We start from the raw sequence: 17,174 nt of genomic DNA on the forward strand, positions 1-17,174 counted from the left end.
GGGGGGGGGGTCGCATTTCTAACCGCAGGCTCTGTGCACATCAACCCCAGCTTGGCCTTCACTGAGCACCCCTACTTCCCTGGAAGCCCAGCCTGTCCTCAGGGTGTGGGGCAGGCGGGCCCAGCTCACCACCGTCGAGAGTGGCATCTCCATGACTCATGGTGTTGGCAGCTTCTGTCCTGTCCTCCCCTCCCTCCTCCACCCACAGGACGCCAGGGTATGGCAGAGGAGCTGCCCCTGCCCGAAGCGCCAGGCCTACCCCACAGCTCCCTGCCCCAGACCCCCGAGCAGGAGAAGTTCCTCCGGCACCACTTTGAGACACTGGCCGACGGCCACCCTGAGGGTAGGCCCTGCTCCTCTCTGGGCTCACCCCAGGTGACACAGCGTGGGCGTCCCTGGGGTCACGTGACTCCCCGGCAGACAAGTGAGGGTGGAAGGGCACACCTTTCTGCCTTCTGGACCCAGCTGCACAGTTCCCCACTGTCTGTCTGCGGCAGAGGCCCTCTGGGAGCCTGCCTGGTGGCTGGCGTGAGTCTTGGGCAGGCTGTCGGGGGGCTCTGAGGGCTCTCGTCTTTCCCTAGAGCTCTTCCACAGACCCCTGAGAGACGTGAAGGCCTCGGAGGCTGAAGACTTCTTCCTGAATCCCCGGCTGAGCATCTCGGCCCAGTTCCTCTCCAGCCTACAGAAGACACGCAGGTGGGTCTAAGGAGCCCGTCCCGTACCCCAACGGGAGGGGGGCAGTGGTGCGTCTCCCAGCCATGACCCAGGGCTGGCTGAGCGAGTGTCCCTCCCCCACAGGCTCTCTCCTCACAGGTTCACCCACACCTTTCCTCCCCGACTGCCCCTGCGCCAGGAGGGCAGCCTACCCGGCACAGCGTTCCTGAGAGCAGGTACTAGCTACACATCCGCAGAGCAGACTAACGTGAGTATTGTATCGTATCGGGGCCGCCCACCTCGGGACAGGGCTGCTGGCCCGGAGGCCTCCTCCTCACCTCAGCCCTGTGCCTGCAGGTCCCCCCTGGGGAGGAGACGGAGGGACGCCAAGAGACCCTGGAGGCCTGGCGTCCTCTGAGTGAGTCACAGCAGGGGCTCTGGGTGCCCAGCTGGGCAGTGCCCCACCCCACATGCCCAGAGTGTGAGACGACTGAGCTCTCTTTTCTTTACAGCCCTGTGCCCCTTGGGCCTGGAGCCCTGTGTCCCCACCTCATCAGTGCTGCCCACAGACAAGAAGCCCCTATCGCCCTCTTCTGTACCCACCCCAGTCCTGGGTCAAGGTGTCTGCGTTCCCTGTACCCACTCCTACCTGGAAGCCACTGCCAACTGCCCTGCGAAGATGTCGCACAGCCCTTCCCTCCGGGAGCAGACCAGGCCCCTCGGCAGGCCCCCCTCCACAGGGGAGCTGGCATCCCTGGGCCACGAGCTCCAGGGCCTCACCACTACGGTAGCACCCAGGGCTGATGGCGAGTGCCAAGAGCACTCCTGGGGCAACCACGAGGCCCGTGCCAGCCTGAGACTGACCCTGTCCTCCAGCATTTGTGACAGGTTCCGGCTGTCCTCACCTCCACTGGAGACATCCACCCCACCCTGCGCTGCAGCCCCGGCAGCCAGCGTCCTGCCCCCCAGCCCTGTGAACACGTGTGCCCTCGGGCTTCAAGATGCCTCCTTTCGCCCCAGAATCCCTGCCCCTGAGCCCCTCGACCTTCCCCCCCACCCCAGTAGCTCCCAGCTTCCAGAGAGCAGGCCGGGAATCCCTGGAAACCCTGCCTCCATTCCGGAGCCTGCCCCCGGTGAGTTACCCGCTCCTCCCCTACCCCCACCCCCAGGAGATACTGTCCTCTAAGCTCGTATCATACACTACTTGGGCCAGCTTGGGGTAGACACTGGTCCTGAACAAATGTGCCCTTGAACACTCCAGTGAGGTGGCCCAGTGGCTACACGTCCATCCGTTTGCCACCCCCAAGGTCAGCAGTTCAAACCCACCAGGTTTCTGCTCCCATGAAGGACAGCCTCCGAATCCCACAGGGCCAGCTCTGCCCTGCCCTCTGGAACGAGCTCGATGGCAGCGGACCTGGGTTCTGTGCACATTGGGCTTTGTTCTAGGCCCTCCAGACATGGGGCGGACTAGCGGTGAACAAGCGCCCCGAAGCGTGTGCCCCGACACACACCCACCTCCCGGGGTTGCAATCTTTAATTGGGGCTGACATCCAGACAGAAATCTAGCCACAAAGTGTTTGTGCTTAGGAGAGAAAGTGGAGGGGAGCAAGAGTGCAGGCTGAGAGGTGGGGCAGTGGCTGCCGCCTTGTACCAGATGTGTGAGAAAGGGCTTGGGGGATCGTGGACCTGAGGAGCAGAGGGGGGGCTGGGGAGGGGCCTTGTGAGGTGCTCCAGCAGAGGGAAGCTGGGGTCTTGCAGACCAGGTGGCATGTGGAGGCCCCTCATCACAGCTCCTCCCTTTGCCCCCAGAGGCGCTCAGCAGCCCTGGACCCTGGGAGGAGGGCGACGTGCCAGTGGGAAGCCAGCCTCCAGCCTCCCTGGAACTGAGCAGTGTGGGGCCCGTCGTGCACAGGCTGCAGACTGCCTTTCAAGAGGCCCTCGACCTCTACCTGGTGGTAAGCTGAGCCTGGAGGTCCGGCCGGGCTGGATGGGCCCAGCCTGGGTGGCCCCTGACAGTGCCGGCATCCCTCGCAGGTGGTCTCCAGTGGCCAGGTCAGCCCCGAGCAGCAGCAGGCCCAGACGGCACTGGCGTCCACCTTCCTCTGGATCCAACAGCAGCTGGAGGCCAGCTGGCTGGGCGGGCCGGAGATGCCCCCCCCACAGGCCCTGCCCCTGCCCCTGGCCAGCCCAGACTCCGCCTCCCCACCTACACTCTGCCCTCTGGCCAGCCCACATTTGCAGGCCCTGCTGGAACACTACTCGGAGCTGTTGGTGCAGGCCGTGCGGAGGAGGGCAGGGGCAGGGTTGGACTGACGGCTGGCAGTGCCCTGCCCCCGCAGTCCTGGCCCTGACGAGATGATGTATTTTCCACAAATAAATGGACAGCTTAGGGGAACCATTCCTGGCGGTGGATGCAGGGTGGGTGATGCGCAAGTAGGACTGTTGGGAGTGTCTGGGTCTGTCCCTGTTCCAGGACTCCAAAGTGGCGAAGGTGGGACCAACTGCCCCAAGAAGTTGGGGGGCAGAAACAACAACCCCAGGGCTGTGGCTCCCAAATTCCTGATCGCTGGCCCAGGGAGGGGATCATGGAGGGCCACGCGGGGCTTATCCAGTGAAGCTCCACTCTGTTCTAGGGAGGGGCTTGGCCACCCTACTTCCCCACCCCTAATGCCCAAGAGCCCCCAGGGACAACAGTCACCCAGCGGGTGACCCAGTGTGTCATTGTAGCACTGGCATGGGGCCCTGCTGAAGCTACGTGGCCCAGGTTATTGTTCTCCTCGCTGCATCAGAGTAAATAGGAAAGCCAAACAGGCTTACCCACTGGGCTGCCTAGCCCACTGGAATAACCCCGCAGCAGAACTGTGCCTGAGACAACATCCAGAACCTCTCAGCCTGGACCCAGCTCTCCCGGGCCAAGTGCTGTATCTGCCAAGAAGGGTCCTCAGGACCACAAAAGCCCCCTTTATTCCAAGTCCCTATGAAAAGGAAGGCATCATGTGGCCACAAGTACAGCCCTACCATAGGGCTTGCTGTGACCTAGACCCTCCATGCCTCCAGTTCCATCAGAAACCGGCCCCAAAGAAATCCCGTGTCTTGCTCGTGGCTCCATCGAGCTGTGGGGTGTCTTGCTCATGGCTCCATCGAGCTGTGGGGTGTCTTGCTCATGGCTCCATCGAGCTGTGGGGTGTCTTGCTCATGGCTCCATCGAGCTGTGGGGTGTCTTGCTCGTGGCTCCATCGAGCTGTGGGGGAACTCAACATGATTAGGCAGAAAGGCAGGAATGGGGAGGGAAGGGCAATAGGAGGAGCCACAAAGAGCAGAATCTTGTTTCATGACAACTCCAAAAACATTCACAAGAACGATTTACTCTATGACATGAAATCTCTTGGCATCTGTCCACTGCTAGTTGATCCTCAAGGCTCCCCACCCTTCCTTGGGAAGCCCGGAGAGTCCAGAATGGTTGAACCTTTGCTGGGAGGCTCCCTATCTCCCCACCCTCCCCTCAACCACCACCCCAAGTCAATCCTGAAGCCCTCGCTCCTTTTGCTTCTGCCTAGCTTGGCCACTAAACACTTTCTTCTAAAAGGCTCAGCACAAAAGCTGGCTCCTATGAGGCTGGAGCTAAAGGTATCCTCAATGTCCCACTCTCCCAACCGGCAGCCCTACTGACATCTCTAATGTCAGCTCGTCCTCCCCTCAGTGCACACCCTCCTGACTGGGTCTGTGATTTGCTGCAACATCTCTGAACTAAGCTGTCAAGGCTCGTGTGGTTGTGGAGGTGGTTGGTCCCAAATCTGTGGGTCAGGCATCCACCTCGTGGCTTCTCCTGACTTAGAAAGATGCAGGGGCCAAGGAACTCGATTCAGCAGATCAGACAAGAGGCTACTGTCTCACATGGCTGTGGAGGCTAGTAAATCAGGCAACAGACTGCTTACTGGCTCGAGCACCAGGTCAGATGAAGCGGAAGCAGGTGCTGAATGTAAAGCAGGAACGTGAATTTTGCCAGAGCACTCATATGTGCAAGGAAGCTTCAAAGGCTGCATGGGAGTCACATGTTACCTTTGAACCCCATTCTTCCACAAACTTCTTTGAAGTTTTGTCCTATACTGGGCACAGGTGACACAAGTGTGACTTGAATAAGGAAGGTAAGGGCATAACTGCATTAAGGATAGTGACTTGTGTGAGGTCATGATTCCAGACACATCCCACCCTAATCCTGCCTCTACTGTAGGGACAACTCACTCCCAAATGGGGCCATAACCACAGGCAAAGGGGAGGAGTGATGCTCCTGAAACCACTGAGTTATAGCCCGATCAAAATCCTGGCCCAGGGCTTTCACCATCATAGGTGCCACATTTCGTTTGCATTAGCTGCCAATGGTCCAATCCTTATGGTGGGCTACAAGCACCTTATTTGCATAGTCAGACCCAATCATTACTTAGGAACCATAAAAGACCATGGCTAGAAGGGCCATATTAATTAGATGCATTGAAGCTACCTCATCCAAGGCCCCCCAAAGGCAGGATTTGCTGTCTGGTACCTAGGACACCCTAGAGACCAACCTAGGACTTCTGGCCTATGTCATAAAGCTTCGTCTCCAAATGACAAACACGGCTTCTGGGGGCCAAGCCCCCATGCAGTAAAACCCAAACCCGCTGCCATTAAGTCCAAGGCAACTTCACGACCTTACAGAGCAGAGACCCACTCTCCCAGGCTGTCACTCCAGAGCAGAACCTCGTCTTCCTAGGGAGCCGCTGGTGGGTATGACCTGCAGACCAGTCTTTAGGGTTCCCCAGAAAGTAAGGTCACTTGTGATCTCCCTGAGTCACAGCTGTAGCACTGGCTGTTGCAGCACCCAGCAGTTGTCCCGGGGCAAAGGCCACCAGGAGATGGGGGTGCAGATCCTGCTGGGTCATAGCCCGGTCTCAGGCAACAGGAGCGGAGACTAACTTTCCGTCCCCCTGTCCTGGACACGTTACAGCTCCAACAAAATTGAGCCTTGGGAGAACCAGACTTCCTCCTCTCTATGCAAATCGGTTAGTTGAGAAACTCCTGCTGGTGAGGAGGTGTTGGGGTAGGGGGATACAGGTATGCACACCAAGAGGGACCGACCCAGTGGGAAAAAGGTTGCTCACGTTCTCTCAGGACAGGCTGAGCAAAGGGACCCTTTGCACTGGTGGGGGCAAGGAGAGGGACACTGCAAGGGCTGGGGCAGGCCCCTGGAGCCTTGCTGTGCCCAGGATGTGAGGCACCAGGGAACAAACCCAGGGGAGCAAGCTGAGGTTGCCCTGTGGAAAGCTAGGCCCTTATGAAGGAGACAGCCAGCCCCTGGCGACCCCACATGGAGGGCATTGGGGGAATCAAAACCCTGACCCTACTCCCCTTCCACCCTCCAGGGCTGTGGAGTTCCCAAAGAGCCCGGTGCTGCAGCTGCCTGCCTGAGCCTGGCAGGGCAGCCCACAGAGTGCCCATACCTAGCACCCCATCTCCCCTGGCGTGTTTTCAGCAGCCCACACTGAGAAGAGATGTTGCAGGGTGGGCAAGGAGAACTGGGCACTGGAGAAGAGCAGCTGGCGCATAACCTGTGTGTAAGCCGCTTCTTCCCAGTACTGCCTGCCTGCACTGCACACCTCACCACCGCGGGCGGCCCTCACAAGCCCAGGTCCTGAGCATGACGACGCTTTGGGACCACGTGAAATCCAACCACCTTGGGAGCTGACGCTGTTGGAGCGCCCCATCACAGATGGGCCAATGGAGGCTCAGCTGCTAGTCGAAGTGGCCCACCCCTGAAGACGTCCTAACCACCCCAGACCACATGCCCACTTATTTTCCAGATGAAGAAACTGAGGCTTGGTGGGTGAGTAAGAGTGCCCAGGCCCTCCTGCTGAGGCAAAACAAGCCAAGCTCTCTGGGCAAGACACCTGGGGCACTAGAGCCTGTGGCTTCCCCGAGGGCACTCGTACGAATACTGAACTATGCTTACACCACCAACAACCCTTTGTAGAACTATGCCCTCTGCCTGGAACACATCCTCCATGCCTTCACTCAAACCCCCCTCCCCTCGTCCAGGCTCACACCCAGGAAGCCACCCAGAACCCAGAGGTGGCCACTGTCCATCTTGCCTCTTCGAGCCTATGCCTGGCCCACAGCTGGAGTTCAGAAAATTGTTAGGTGAATCAATGAAGTATGTTAATGGCATAGGGAATATCCAAAACCCTTAATGCCTGATTGTGCCTGGCCAGAGTGCTGGGGCAGGGTCCTAGGACCCCCTAAAGTTTCTGGGCGATAGTAGGATAGTAGGGTGCGGGGGACCTCCAGGAAACCACTAGGTATGCAGTATTAACAGTTAAGAGTTTGAATACCCACCACACCTCAACACTGCACTCAGGTTATCTGAAGACCAGAGCAGAGGATCCTGCCCAAGGCTGCACAGCCTGAAACCTGGCTCTATGGGCCCCTGAGCTCCCGCCACACTGAACAGGGCAATCACTGCCACTCCTGCCGCCCTGGCTTCCAGACAGCTGCTGTGATTTGAATAGGCAGGCAGGCTGGCCGGCGCACACTCCCTGGCCGTTGGATGTCAGGTGGTCTCATTTGCCTGCCAAACACGCAGCTCCTCTGCCTTGCCAGTTACATGGGGGTCAACGGGGGCTCCCAGGGGACCCAGGCTCCTGGCCTCACCCTTCAAAAGCTGCTGAGGCCCCTCTTGTCTAAACCTTGCCATCCTCCTGACCGGGAGGGGCAGCAAAGGCTGTCCTCAGACCCCTGGGGCAGGAGGGGTGAAGGATGGCCCCACCACAAAGTGAGGGGAGCCAGTTAAGTTGGCTTCCTAGCTTGTCACCGGATTTGCATAGGGAAGGAGGCTCCTCCATGCAGCCCCCCCTCCCTCCCCAGCAGGAATAAGCTGTCCAGGGCTGAGGTCCAGTAGCAGGTGGTGGCAGGAGCCCATGTGTGCTGGGAGCCAGCTCACCCTTCCTGGAGGCAATGCCCCGTGCCTTTCTAGTCAGGAGTCGGCGTCCACAGCCACCCAACTGGGGTCACCTGCCTGACCAGCTCCGGGGAGATGACTATGTCCCAGGTGGGTCCCTCGCTGGGCCAGGGGCGTGGGCCTGATGCCATGCTCAGTCTCATGATGATGATCTGGCTTCTCTCCTCAGACTGCAGCAGCCTGGGAGGACGCCCAGCACACCAGGCTTCCAGCCGTGGGGACTCCTGGGCAGCGGTGAGTCTGCAAGGGGCCCATAGCACCCCGCTGTTTCACCCTTGCTCACAGTGGACCACCTATGCTTAGGGTTGATTGGGACATGCCCTCTTGCCTTAGGGCACTGGTTCTCAACCTTCCTAATGCCGAGACCCTTTAATACAGTTCATGTTATGGTGACCCCCCCAACCATAAAGTTATTTTCGTTGCTACTTCATAACTGTAAGTTTGCTACTGTTATGAATCGTAATGTAAATATCTGATGTGTAGGATGTATTAGGCGACCCCTGTGAAATGGTCGTTCGACAACACCCCCCAAAGGAGTCGAGACCCACAGGTTGAGAACCGCTGCCTTAGGGCCCCCCCCCCCCATGTGCTCTTAAAGAGTTGATTGGGGCATGCCCTCTTGTCTCAGGGCCTTTCCATCCATGAGCCCCTTTTGCCAGACTGTCTTCCCTTAGTAGTGAGCACATGCGGAGATCTGAAGTCCCATCCCAAGCACCATTTCCCCAGGGCAGAAGAACAGGACTCAAGCCAAGTGACTGGCTTGTCAGAAGACCTGATGCGGGACCAGGAATGAGGGGAGGGAAAGGAGCCCTTCCAGCACACCGGTGCTTGCCATCATGACGCTGTTTACTGACTGGGTACTTAGCATACAAGACAAACCCCCAGCCTTTCTTGAACAACACACTAGTGAGGAGGGGAGGAGAGAGAACAAAATGCATTGGCCAGGGGGACGGGGACAGTCCAGGAAGCCCCTACAGGTGGCACTTGCACACCAAGATCCTCACCAGACTGCCCTGATCTGTGGAGAACCGGACAGGGTGGGGTACAGGGGCAGGGGTGGCAGAGGGGCTAACCGGGCATGTTCCTTCCCCCACAGCCCACACAGGGCACTGTGACTCCAGCTCCCAAGGCCCCCCGGGCTCTTGACTGTCCGCTGTGCCCCAAGGCTTTCCCGCTGCAGCGCATGCTGACCCGGCACCTCAAGTGTCACAGCCCGGCGCGCCGCCACGTGTGTCACTACTGCAGCAAGGGCTTCCATGATGCCTTCGATCTCAAGCGCCATATGAGGACACACACAGGTGAGCGGGGGCAAGGAAGGGCTGCGAAGCCCCAGGTGGGGCAGACTCAAATGGATGGATGGGGAGTGCTTGGGGATACGGAGTTCCCAGAGTTGCCGTAAACTGGGCACAGACACAGCCAACATGAGCTGTGGGACCCGGTATCCCCGAACGCCCAGCTGGTGGTGTAAGGAGGCCCCCAGGGCAGAGGCAGAGCTTGCCCTGAGGAGGGAGGGAAGTGTTGAAACTGCTGGTCACTGGGTTCAGATCAGATTTCCAGGTAGGAAGGAGACCTGCCATGGGGCAGGGGCTGGGGCACAGGTTTCTTCAGGTAGCAGGTGGAAGCAAAAAAATAAAAACCACTGCCACCAAGTCGATTCAGACTCATCTGGGAGGGGACTCAGAATATTTGGCGGCCTGACTTGGATTAGCAAGGTGGGGCAGCTTGGAATTGGAGGCAGTTTCTGACCGTCCTGTCACCACCTGCCCCACTGGACAGGGATCCGGCCATTCCGCTGTGGCGCCTGTGGCAAAGCATTTACGCAGCGCTGCTCGCTAGAGGCCCATCTGGCCAAGGTGCACGGGCAGCCGGCCAGCTACGCCTACCGCGAGCGGCGCGAGAAGCTACACGTGTGTGAAGACTGTGGCTTCACCAGCTCGAGACCCGACGCCTACGCCCAGCACCGCGGCCTGCACCGCCTGGCATGAGCCGGTACACCTGCGGGCCGCTGCAACAGGGGCAAATAAACACAAGAAACGTACTCACAGAAACCGGCTCTATTATCTAACACTCGGGGAGGGGGGTAGTGGAGGTGGCAAGGCTCACTCAGTCCAGCGGTGACCGCAGTGTGGGGCTGTGCACACGTAGTAGAGTCGCATAGCGTCCTGGAGGGGGGGTTCAGTTAGCACCCCACTGGGGAGTCCTCCCTACGACCCCTCCCTCCTTCAAATGTTAGAAAGCAGGGCCTTTCATACTGGGCCAAGGCAGGACCAGGGGGCTTGAATTGGAAGGACCGGGTACCAACCCTAGTATCCCACGGGGAGGGGGGGCAAACCCTGGGCAGATGCCACTCACCTCGGCCCGGGCGCTGTGCGACTGGAAAAACACCGCCTCCTTGTGGCCACACCTGGAGGCACAGGTTTACCTTTCAGCGCCGGCGCCCTTCCCAGCCTCCAGGCCCCATCCCAAGCCCGGCCCGGCCTCACTTCTGGCACGGGTGGTCCTCGGTCCGGGGCAGCGTAGGGTCCTGGGACACGTCGGCGATGATCTGGGTCAGTTCACTGTGCAAGTAGGGTGGGGGTCAGGTTCAGGTTCCCGAGCCTCCCAAAGACGCCGCCCCCGCACCCTCCGGTGCACCCCCTTATGCCACTCACTCCACTTCGTGCGTGATCTTGTTGACGTAGATGCAGCTGTTGTCGGCCTCTTGCTGGTAGTCGCAGTTCCGGCACTAGGGGGGGAAGTGGCGGGAAGGTGGGGTGACTGACGGCGGGGCGGAAGCCAGGCCAGCGTCCGCCCCGTGCGTGCAGGGTCCCCTCGGGATGGGTGAGGCAGGAGCATCGGCTTCCGTGGAGGAGGGCCACACACAAAGCCCACACGTGCGGGGGGCGGACCGGGGGGCGGACGGAAGGGCGCAGGCCGGGCAGCGGGGGCCGTCCGAGGGCTCGCACTAACCGCGTAAAGTAGAATGCGATTCTCTTTGTCTTCCTTGGGATACAGCATGTTGTTACTGCGCAGGGGGAGAGGTCAAAGTTCAGACCTGGGGTCGTTCCGGCTCCCTTCCCGCTACCACTCCCCCGGCCTTACCATTCCTGACAGAACCGAATGCCCACGAAACCCGGCTCATAAGTACCATCCGGCTCCATAGTAACGCACGCGCGGCCCGCCCCGCCCTTCTGCGCCTGCTCCGACGCGCTACGGGTCGCGGGAAGGCGCAGACTCCGTGGCTTCGCCAAAGGGGGCGGAGCTTCCCAGTAAGTTCCCAGCGGAGGCTAGTTAATTACTTGCTTCGGCCTCTTGGCATACTAGAGTAATTCCTTCTTTATCTCGGCCTCGCTTGCCCAGTTTATGGACTAGCATGACTCTGGTCCCAAAGCCGGCCAAGCCCTACGTGATGCGTGTGCAGGAAGCCGTGCTCTTGGCGCCAGGGCGGTGCACACGCGCCAAGCTAACGGGGCAGGGCGAGGAGAGCGCTTGCCAGGCCTCCGGCTGGGTTCCAGCCTCCGCCGGCCCAGGTCCCTTCCTGGGCTGCGATTGGAGAACAGTGAGCCTTGGAAGGCCTCCCGGGATTGGCTGGGCCCACCCACGGAAACGGCAAGGCGCTCTTCCGGGCGGCGGCGATTGGCTGATCATCCTCGCGGGAGAGCGCGGATTGGCCAGATTGGCCAGGGGGAGGAGCTGACGGCCTGGAAGCGACGGCCTGCAGCTGCGGAGCCGGTGTGAGGCGGCTAAGCTGGCCGGGGAGCCCCGGGAGGCGCGAGAGATGGAGGTGACCGGGATCTCGGCGCCCACAGTGACTGTATTCATCAGCAGCACCCTCAACAGCTTTCGCTCTGAGAAGCGGTACAGTCGTAGCCTCACCATCGCTGAGTTCAAGGTGTGGCCGTGGGGGCGGGTCCGGCGGGGGCGGGGCACATGGCCTGGAGGGGTGGGACAAAGAAGCGATGGAGATGCGGGAAATGTGCGAGGGCCACAGGTAATCTAAGGTTCCCGAAATGGGGAATCGGGCCGCTCCCGGGTCACTTAAAGTTACTGAGAGTCGAGGTGGGGCCGGGAAGAAGGCGAAGTGACTGAGAATTCGAGCAGGAGGCCAGGTACCGGGAACCCGAAAGAACCCGGTGGAACCTGTGGGGTGGAGCACTAGGGCCAGGACTTGGTCCAGCCCTGCCATTAACACAGCCCCCGCCCCACAGTGTAAACTGGAGCTGGTGGTGGGCACCCCGGCGTCATGCATGGAACTGGAGCTCTATGGCGCTGACGACAAGTTCTACAGCAAGCTGGACCAGGAAGACGCCCTCTTGGGCTCCTACCCTGTGGACGATGGGTGTCGCATCCACGTGAGCCTATACTTGCTGTCCATTCACTTATTAAGCCAGCATATACTTACTGTGCTCGAACCAAGATAGGTCCCGCCCCCTTGGGCCCCCAGTCCAACAGGGAGAGAGACAGGCTCATCACCAAGTTGTGACAGCCCTCGGTGAGCTGGGGGAACCCAGGAGATCTGAGTGCCCAGAGAAAGTGCTTACCCCACCTGGAGGCTCTTAGGCCGGGAGGACTTCCCAGATGAGTGGATGTCTGAGCTGAGATCTGAAGGCTGAGGACTGGTGACCTCTGGTAGAAGCAGGGGAAGGACATGCCACATGGAGGGAATAGAGTCAGGGTGGGAGGAGGATTAGGGGAGCATTGAGGTGGGAGCAGTTGGGATGCACTGGAGCGCCAGCCTCACTACTGTTCTGGCAGCCCAGCAGCATCTGCCCCAGGGCTTTTGCCTGTGCTCCTCTTACCTCAGCCCAGGTGGTTCTTTTCCCTTTAACGGTTTTATTGACACATCACCGACATATATCATTCCATCGTTCGATCATACCAAGGAAGAGTTGCACAATCGTGACCGTGCCGTTTTAGACACCCCACCCTCCGTGGGTAACTCACCTGTAAAATGGGTTGGGCAGTCACTGTCAGTTGATGATGCTTCTTCTTTCGATCCCATCTAACTCACCCCTTCTTTCCACTCTCATCGTAGTGCCGTTTTCTAAGTCAAGCGCTGCTTTGCTTTAGGGGGTTTTTGCCCCGAGTTCTGTGAGACTGAAGACACCTTCTGCCTTCTCCTTAAACTCCTTGCTCGCGTGTCAGTGCTGGCCTTTAGTGCCCCTATAGGGCAGGGAACTGTTGCTGTGGGTTTCCAGGGCAGTAAATCTTGATGGCAACAGGAAGTTTCATCTTTCTCCCTCAGAGCAGCTGGTGCATTTGAACCACTGACCTTGTAGTTAGCAGCCCAATGCCTAACCTACTATGCCACCAGAGCTCATGAGTTTTCCCCTTGGGTTGCTGTACTGTCTATCTCCCCCCCACAACCTTCCCAACACCCACACACCAGAGTGGATTCCTAGCACATGGAACAGTCCCCCAATGGAAAGAAAACCCTGTGAAGCTTGGTTGACTGATGAGTCGAACCTGTCAATAAGCCTAGACAGGAGCCCATTTCGAAGAAAGCAGCCTTAGGAGAGAATTCATGTTCCTGAAGGCAAGCTGAAGCGATCATTTTGACTTCATTCGGCCTGACTCTGGGAACCAGTGTGCCCAAAGAATGGGTTCCTTTTCTCTCTCATTTTTTGGATAACGATCAAGCCTCTGAAGAGCCCTGTTGGTGCAGTGGATTAAACATTAGTCACAAGGTTGGTGATTCCAACCCACCAGGCTATCAGAGAGAGAGAGGTGAAACTGTCTGCTTCCAGAAAGAGTGACAGTCTTGGAAACCAGAGGGAGCCGTTCTGCGCTGCCTCATTGGGTTGCTCTGACTTGTGGCCGCTTGACGGCAATGGATGATGGGTTGAGCATCTGTGTTGTGCCAGGGATATACCTCTGAGCCGAGTCTGAGAGGCCCGTGTTGCCTGTGTGGAATAGATGTGAGCCAGTTCATAACCCCGTGAAAAAACGTGACAGGGCCCTGCAGGAGGAGCTCCCCGGGTTGGGAGGCCTCATCCCCAGTGACCTCTCCTCCCTTCACCTCAGGTCATCGACCACAGCGGTGCCCGCCTTGGGGAGTATGAGGATGTGTCCAAGGTGGAGAAATACAAGCTCTCACAAGAAGCCTATGACCAGAGACAAGGTACAGGGGGCAGGGGCAAGGGTGGGGCTTGTGGAGACCAGAGGGCATGTGGTCCTGTGGCTGTGTGGGAGCAGACTGGCATGTTGGGAAGGTTAGTGATTGGACAGCTGAGGCAGACAGAGGCATGGGAGGATGGGGTGGGGTGGGATTTGGGGACAGGGATGAACTGATGGGGGTCTGAGGGTGAGGCTTGCATAGACAGAGCACGCGAGGCTAATGTGGGCTGGTTGGCATTGGCGTCTGTTGGAACACGAGAGAGCAGAGGAGGGATGCGGTGGTCTAGGACCTGGGGGATGGCGTGTGGTGGATGGTAGAGTATGTGGAGCAGACAGATGACCAGTGTTGGCATGTGGGGACAGATCACATGTGTATGGGGGAATAGCTGGGACAGTGGGATACAGAGGCTGGATGAAGGGAGCTTCAAGACGGAAGGGGCAGTTGTCATCCCTCATCCCTTTAGAATCCATACCCCGGGAAGGAACCCAAGGAAGGGTCTGGGGCAGTGGTGGGAGCACTAGGCAAGCTCTCTGACCCTTGGATTGAAGAGTTTCATTAGGAATGGGTGGGCCAGAGTGCCGCAGCCAGGGACCGTGTCTAACCCCTCTCTCCTGCCCTGCCACAGACTCTGTCCGTTCCTTCCTGAAGCGCAGCAAGCTGGGCCGCTACAATGAAGAGGAGCGGGCCCAGCGGGAGGCCGAGGCCACCCAGAGCCTCGAAGAGGAGAGGCTCCAGGCTGATGCCATCCATGTGGGCAGCCGCTGTGAGGTGCAGGCGCCCAGCCTGCCCTCTCGCCGGGGCACGGTCATGTATGTCGGTACGTGGCCCCAAGGGCCCAAGGCAGAGAGGGGATGCCACCCATGCATTTGTTCCGGAGACTCACTGTGCCCTGTCCTGAAAGGCCCCAGCTGTAGTTTAGGACAGAGACTGGGGGGCACAGGCAGAGTGGTTTGGGGAGGGGATGACAAGCAGGGGGTGCAGGTTGGGGTGGAGGAACCCCGAGGCTCATCGGATCGGAACCCTGCTGAGGAGAACACAGCGCACAGCAGTCAGAGCTGGGATGGGGCCAGCACAGGCCAGAGGGGGCCAGGCAGAGGTGAAGGACACCCAGTGGATGTGTGAAAGGAGAGTAAGTTGGAGCCCTGGTGACATAGTAGTTACATGTTGGCCTGTGGTCCTCAAGGTCGACTGTTGGGAACTACCAGCCACTCCTCGAGCGAAAGACAAGGCTGGCTCACTCCCTTTCACAGCTACCGTTTCGGAGACTCGGGAGCACCCTCTCTGCCCTGTCCCCTAGGCTTGCTGTGAGTCGGCATCCACCCAGTGGCGGGGAGTTTGAGTTTTGTTTGTTTGTTTATCAGACCCTCCTTTGATTGCTCAGGCAGACTAGCTAGTGGAGGGATTCTCTGAAGGAGAAGAAGCAGTAGACCAAAAAAAAAAAAAAAAAGATGGGGAAGAGTGTTCCAACCAGGAGTCACAAGTGTGTGAGCTGGGAGGGAGACAGGACCAAGCGTGGGGTGTTCAGTCCTGGGAAAGGGGAGGCCAGTGTGACTAGTGGGGGAGCGGGATGGAAGGGGTGGAGCTTGGTGACTGGCGACATGGGTGGGGCCAGACCATGAAGGGCCCTTCAGTCGGTGGGGAACCTTGTAGAGTTTTGTTGGTTTGGGTTGGGGTTTTGTGTGTGTGTGTGTGTGGTAAGAACTTTACCAAGATACAATTCACAGATCACACTGCTCACTTAGGTAAAGCATACAGTTCATTGATGTTGAGCATTTTCATAGAATGGCGTGCCCACCATCACAATCAGTTTTTGAACCTTTTGTAATCACCCCCCCAAATAAGCTCTATCCTCATCAGTCGTTACTTCCTACTCCCCCCCAACTCCCCTCAACCAGAAACCCAAACCAGACCCACTGCCATCAGGTGGGTGCCAACTCATGTACAGGGTTTCTGAGGCTGTAGATCTTCACGGAGCGGGTAGCTTCGTCTTCCCCCCTCAGAGCTGCTGGTGGCTTTGAACTATCCACCTTGGTAGGTTAGCATTGCTCACCTAACAGCGCCAGAAGGCCTCCTGCCAACCTGCACCAGGCTAGGAAATCACTAATCTGCTTGCTATCTCGAGGGGCGTGCCTGTTCTAGTCATTTCACACGATGGGACATCATACATGACAGGGCGTGGTCTTTTGTGACGGACTCCCGTCATTCGGCATGCTATTCTCATGGTTCTTGCATGTTGTAACACATGTCAGTACTCAGAGCCGAGTAGCATTGAATCGTGTGCCACCTTTCAGTCCTCAGTTGGCGGCCCTTTGGGTGGTTCCTGTTGGGGGCTGTGACGAATCTACGGCCGTGAATGTTCATGGGCAAGGATTTGTGCGGCTCTGCATTCTGTGCCCCTAGAAATGAAAAAGGTAGAGGGAGTTACTGCCCATGGAGTCGGCAGTTCCAGCCCACCAGCCACCCATTCCTCAGGAGAGAGGGACAGCACAGGCTGTCCCCTCCTGTCAAGCTGTGTCGCCTGTTCTCGCCTACAGGCCTGCCAAGAGTCAGCATTGACGCTCCCTGGTAGTGGATTTGATGGGGGCTTTTTATTAAGAAGTTAAAGTCTTGTGTCACATGGTAACTCTGACATTGTTTTCTGAAGCAGCTGGACCATTCTGCATTCCCCCCAGCACCGGAGGAGGGTTCTAATTTCTGCATTTCTTCGCCAAACCTTCAAGCCATCCAGATGGCTGCTGGCGGAGCCTCTAGTGCAGTGGTGAAGTGTTGCACTCCGATGGTCGGAGGGATGGCAGGGTGAACCCACCAGGGGCTCCATGGGAGAAAGACGGGGTGTCGCCGCCATGGAAGCCCTGTGGGGCCGCTCTCTTCTGTCCAATGGGGTCACTGTGACCGAATTGACTGCACACCCTGGTTTTTGTTGTTTGTTTGGGGCTATTTGGTGTGTAAGTTGTGAAGTGGTGACCCCTTGTGTTTTGATTTCCATTGCTGTAATGGCTGAGGGTGAGCGGCTTTTCATATGCAGGTGGATTATTTGTATATTTTCTTTGGAGAAATGCTTACTCATTTATTTGTGTGTTTTTTAAACTGTTGATTTTTTTAAATCATTTTATTGGGGGCTCGTACAACTCTTATCACAGTCCATACATATATCCATTGTGTCATGCACATTTGTACATTTGTTACCATCATCATTCTCAAAACATTTACTTTCTACTTGAGCCCTTGGTATCAGCTCTTCATTTTTTCCCCTCCCTTGGGATCATGATAGTGGGGGGAACTAGAGGAAAGTTGTATGTTTCATCATTGCTACACTGCACCCTGACTGGCTTGTCTCCTTCCTGCGACCCTTCAGTAAGGGGGTGTCCAGTTACCTACAGATGGGCTTTGGGTCCCCACCCCACACTCCCCCTTATTCATGATAATAGGATTTTT

At 58.1% G+C, this 17,174-nt stretch overlaps 4 protein-coding genes across 7 annotated transcripts in view; 3 read left to right on the forward strand and 1 right to left on the reverse strand.

Annotated features, from left to right (window-relative positions):
- The window catches only part of WDR62 (WD repeat domain 62), a 42,578-nt gene extending 39,529 nt beyond the window's left edge, over positions 1-3,049 (forward strand). Inside the window, exons 26-32 of the mRNA XM_045292717.1 lie at positions 209-343; positions 582-696; positions 814-922; positions 1,012-1,072; positions 1,167-1,787; positions 2,464-2,609; positions 2,689-3,049. Coding sequence (XP_045148652.1) covers positions 209-343; positions 582-696; positions 814-922; positions 1,012-1,072; positions 1,167-1,787; positions 2,464-2,609; positions 2,689-2,967 — 1,466 coding nt within the window. The 3' untranslated portion in view covers positions 2,968-3,049. The remainder of the gene's footprint in view (positions 1-208; positions 344-581; positions 697-813; positions 923-1,011; positions 1,073-1,166; positions 1,788-2,463; positions 2,610-2,688) is intronic.
- A 540-nt stretch (positions 3,050-3,589) lies between these two features.
- Positions 3,590-11,100, reverse strand: POLR2I (RNA polymerase II subunit I). Of its 3 annotated transcripts, none has more exons than XM_045292758.1 (6): positions 10,724-10,900; positions 10,592-10,646; positions 10,294-10,367; positions 10,126-10,200; positions 9,995-10,046; positions 3,590-3,895 (listed from the first exon to the last, which is right to left on the reverse strand). In XM_045292758.1, the coding sequence occupies exons 1-6, from the start codon at positions 10,780-10,782 to the stop codon at positions 3,848-3,850; spliced, it is 363 nt and encodes a 120-aa protein (XP_045148693.1). In that variant the 5' UTR covers positions 10,783-10,900; the 3' UTR covers positions 3,590-3,847. The 3 variants fall into 3 exon arrangements, with proteins under 3 accessions (XP_045148693.1, XP_045148694.1, XP_004715870.1); XM_045292759.1 differs by lacking the exons at positions 3,590-3,895; positions 10,724-10,900 and adding exons at positions 9,682-9,804; positions 10,921-11,100; XM_004715813.2 differs by lacking the exon at positions 3,590-3,895 and adding an exon at positions 9,682-9,804.
- OVOL3 (ovo like zinc finger 3) lies at positions 7,639-9,662 on the forward strand. Its single transcript, XM_013008057.2, has 4 exons — positions 7,639-7,732; positions 7,812-7,876; positions 8,739-8,940; positions 9,419-9,662. Exons 1-4 carry the CDS (start codon positions 7,639-7,641, stop codon positions 9,625-9,627), a joined length of 570 nt encoding a protein of 189 aa, XP_012863511.1. The 3' UTR covers positions 9,628-9,662.
- A 194-nt stretch (positions 11,101-11,294) lies between the features above and the next one.
- The window catches only part of TBCB (tubulin folding cofactor B), an 8,645-nt gene continuing 2,765 nt past the window's right edge, over positions 11,295-17,174 (forward strand). Inside the window, exons 1-4 of one of the 2 annotated variants that reach the window (XM_004715814.2) lie at positions 11,295-11,513; positions 11,830-11,973; positions 13,646-13,742; positions 14,365-14,556. In XM_004715814.2, coding sequence (XP_004715871.1) covers positions 11,400-11,513; positions 11,830-11,973; positions 13,646-13,742; positions 14,365-14,556 — 547 coding nt within the window. In that variant the 5' untranslated portion in view covers positions 11,295-11,399. The remainder of the gene's footprint in view (positions 11,514-11,829; positions 11,974-13,645; positions 13,743-14,364; positions 14,557-17,174) is intronic. The other variant, XM_045292992.1, reaches the window with a different exon arrangement.

The sequence above is a fragment of the Echinops telfairi genome, unplaced genomic scaffold (genome assembly GCF_000313985.2).
Source record: "Echinops telfairi isolate 266 unplaced genomic scaffold, ASM31398v2 ScPeMD7_655;HRSCAF=1070, whole genome shotgun sequence".
Taxonomy (NCBI): Eukaryota; Metazoa; Chordata; class Mammalia; order Afrosoricida; family Tenrecidae; genus Echinops; species Echinops telfairi.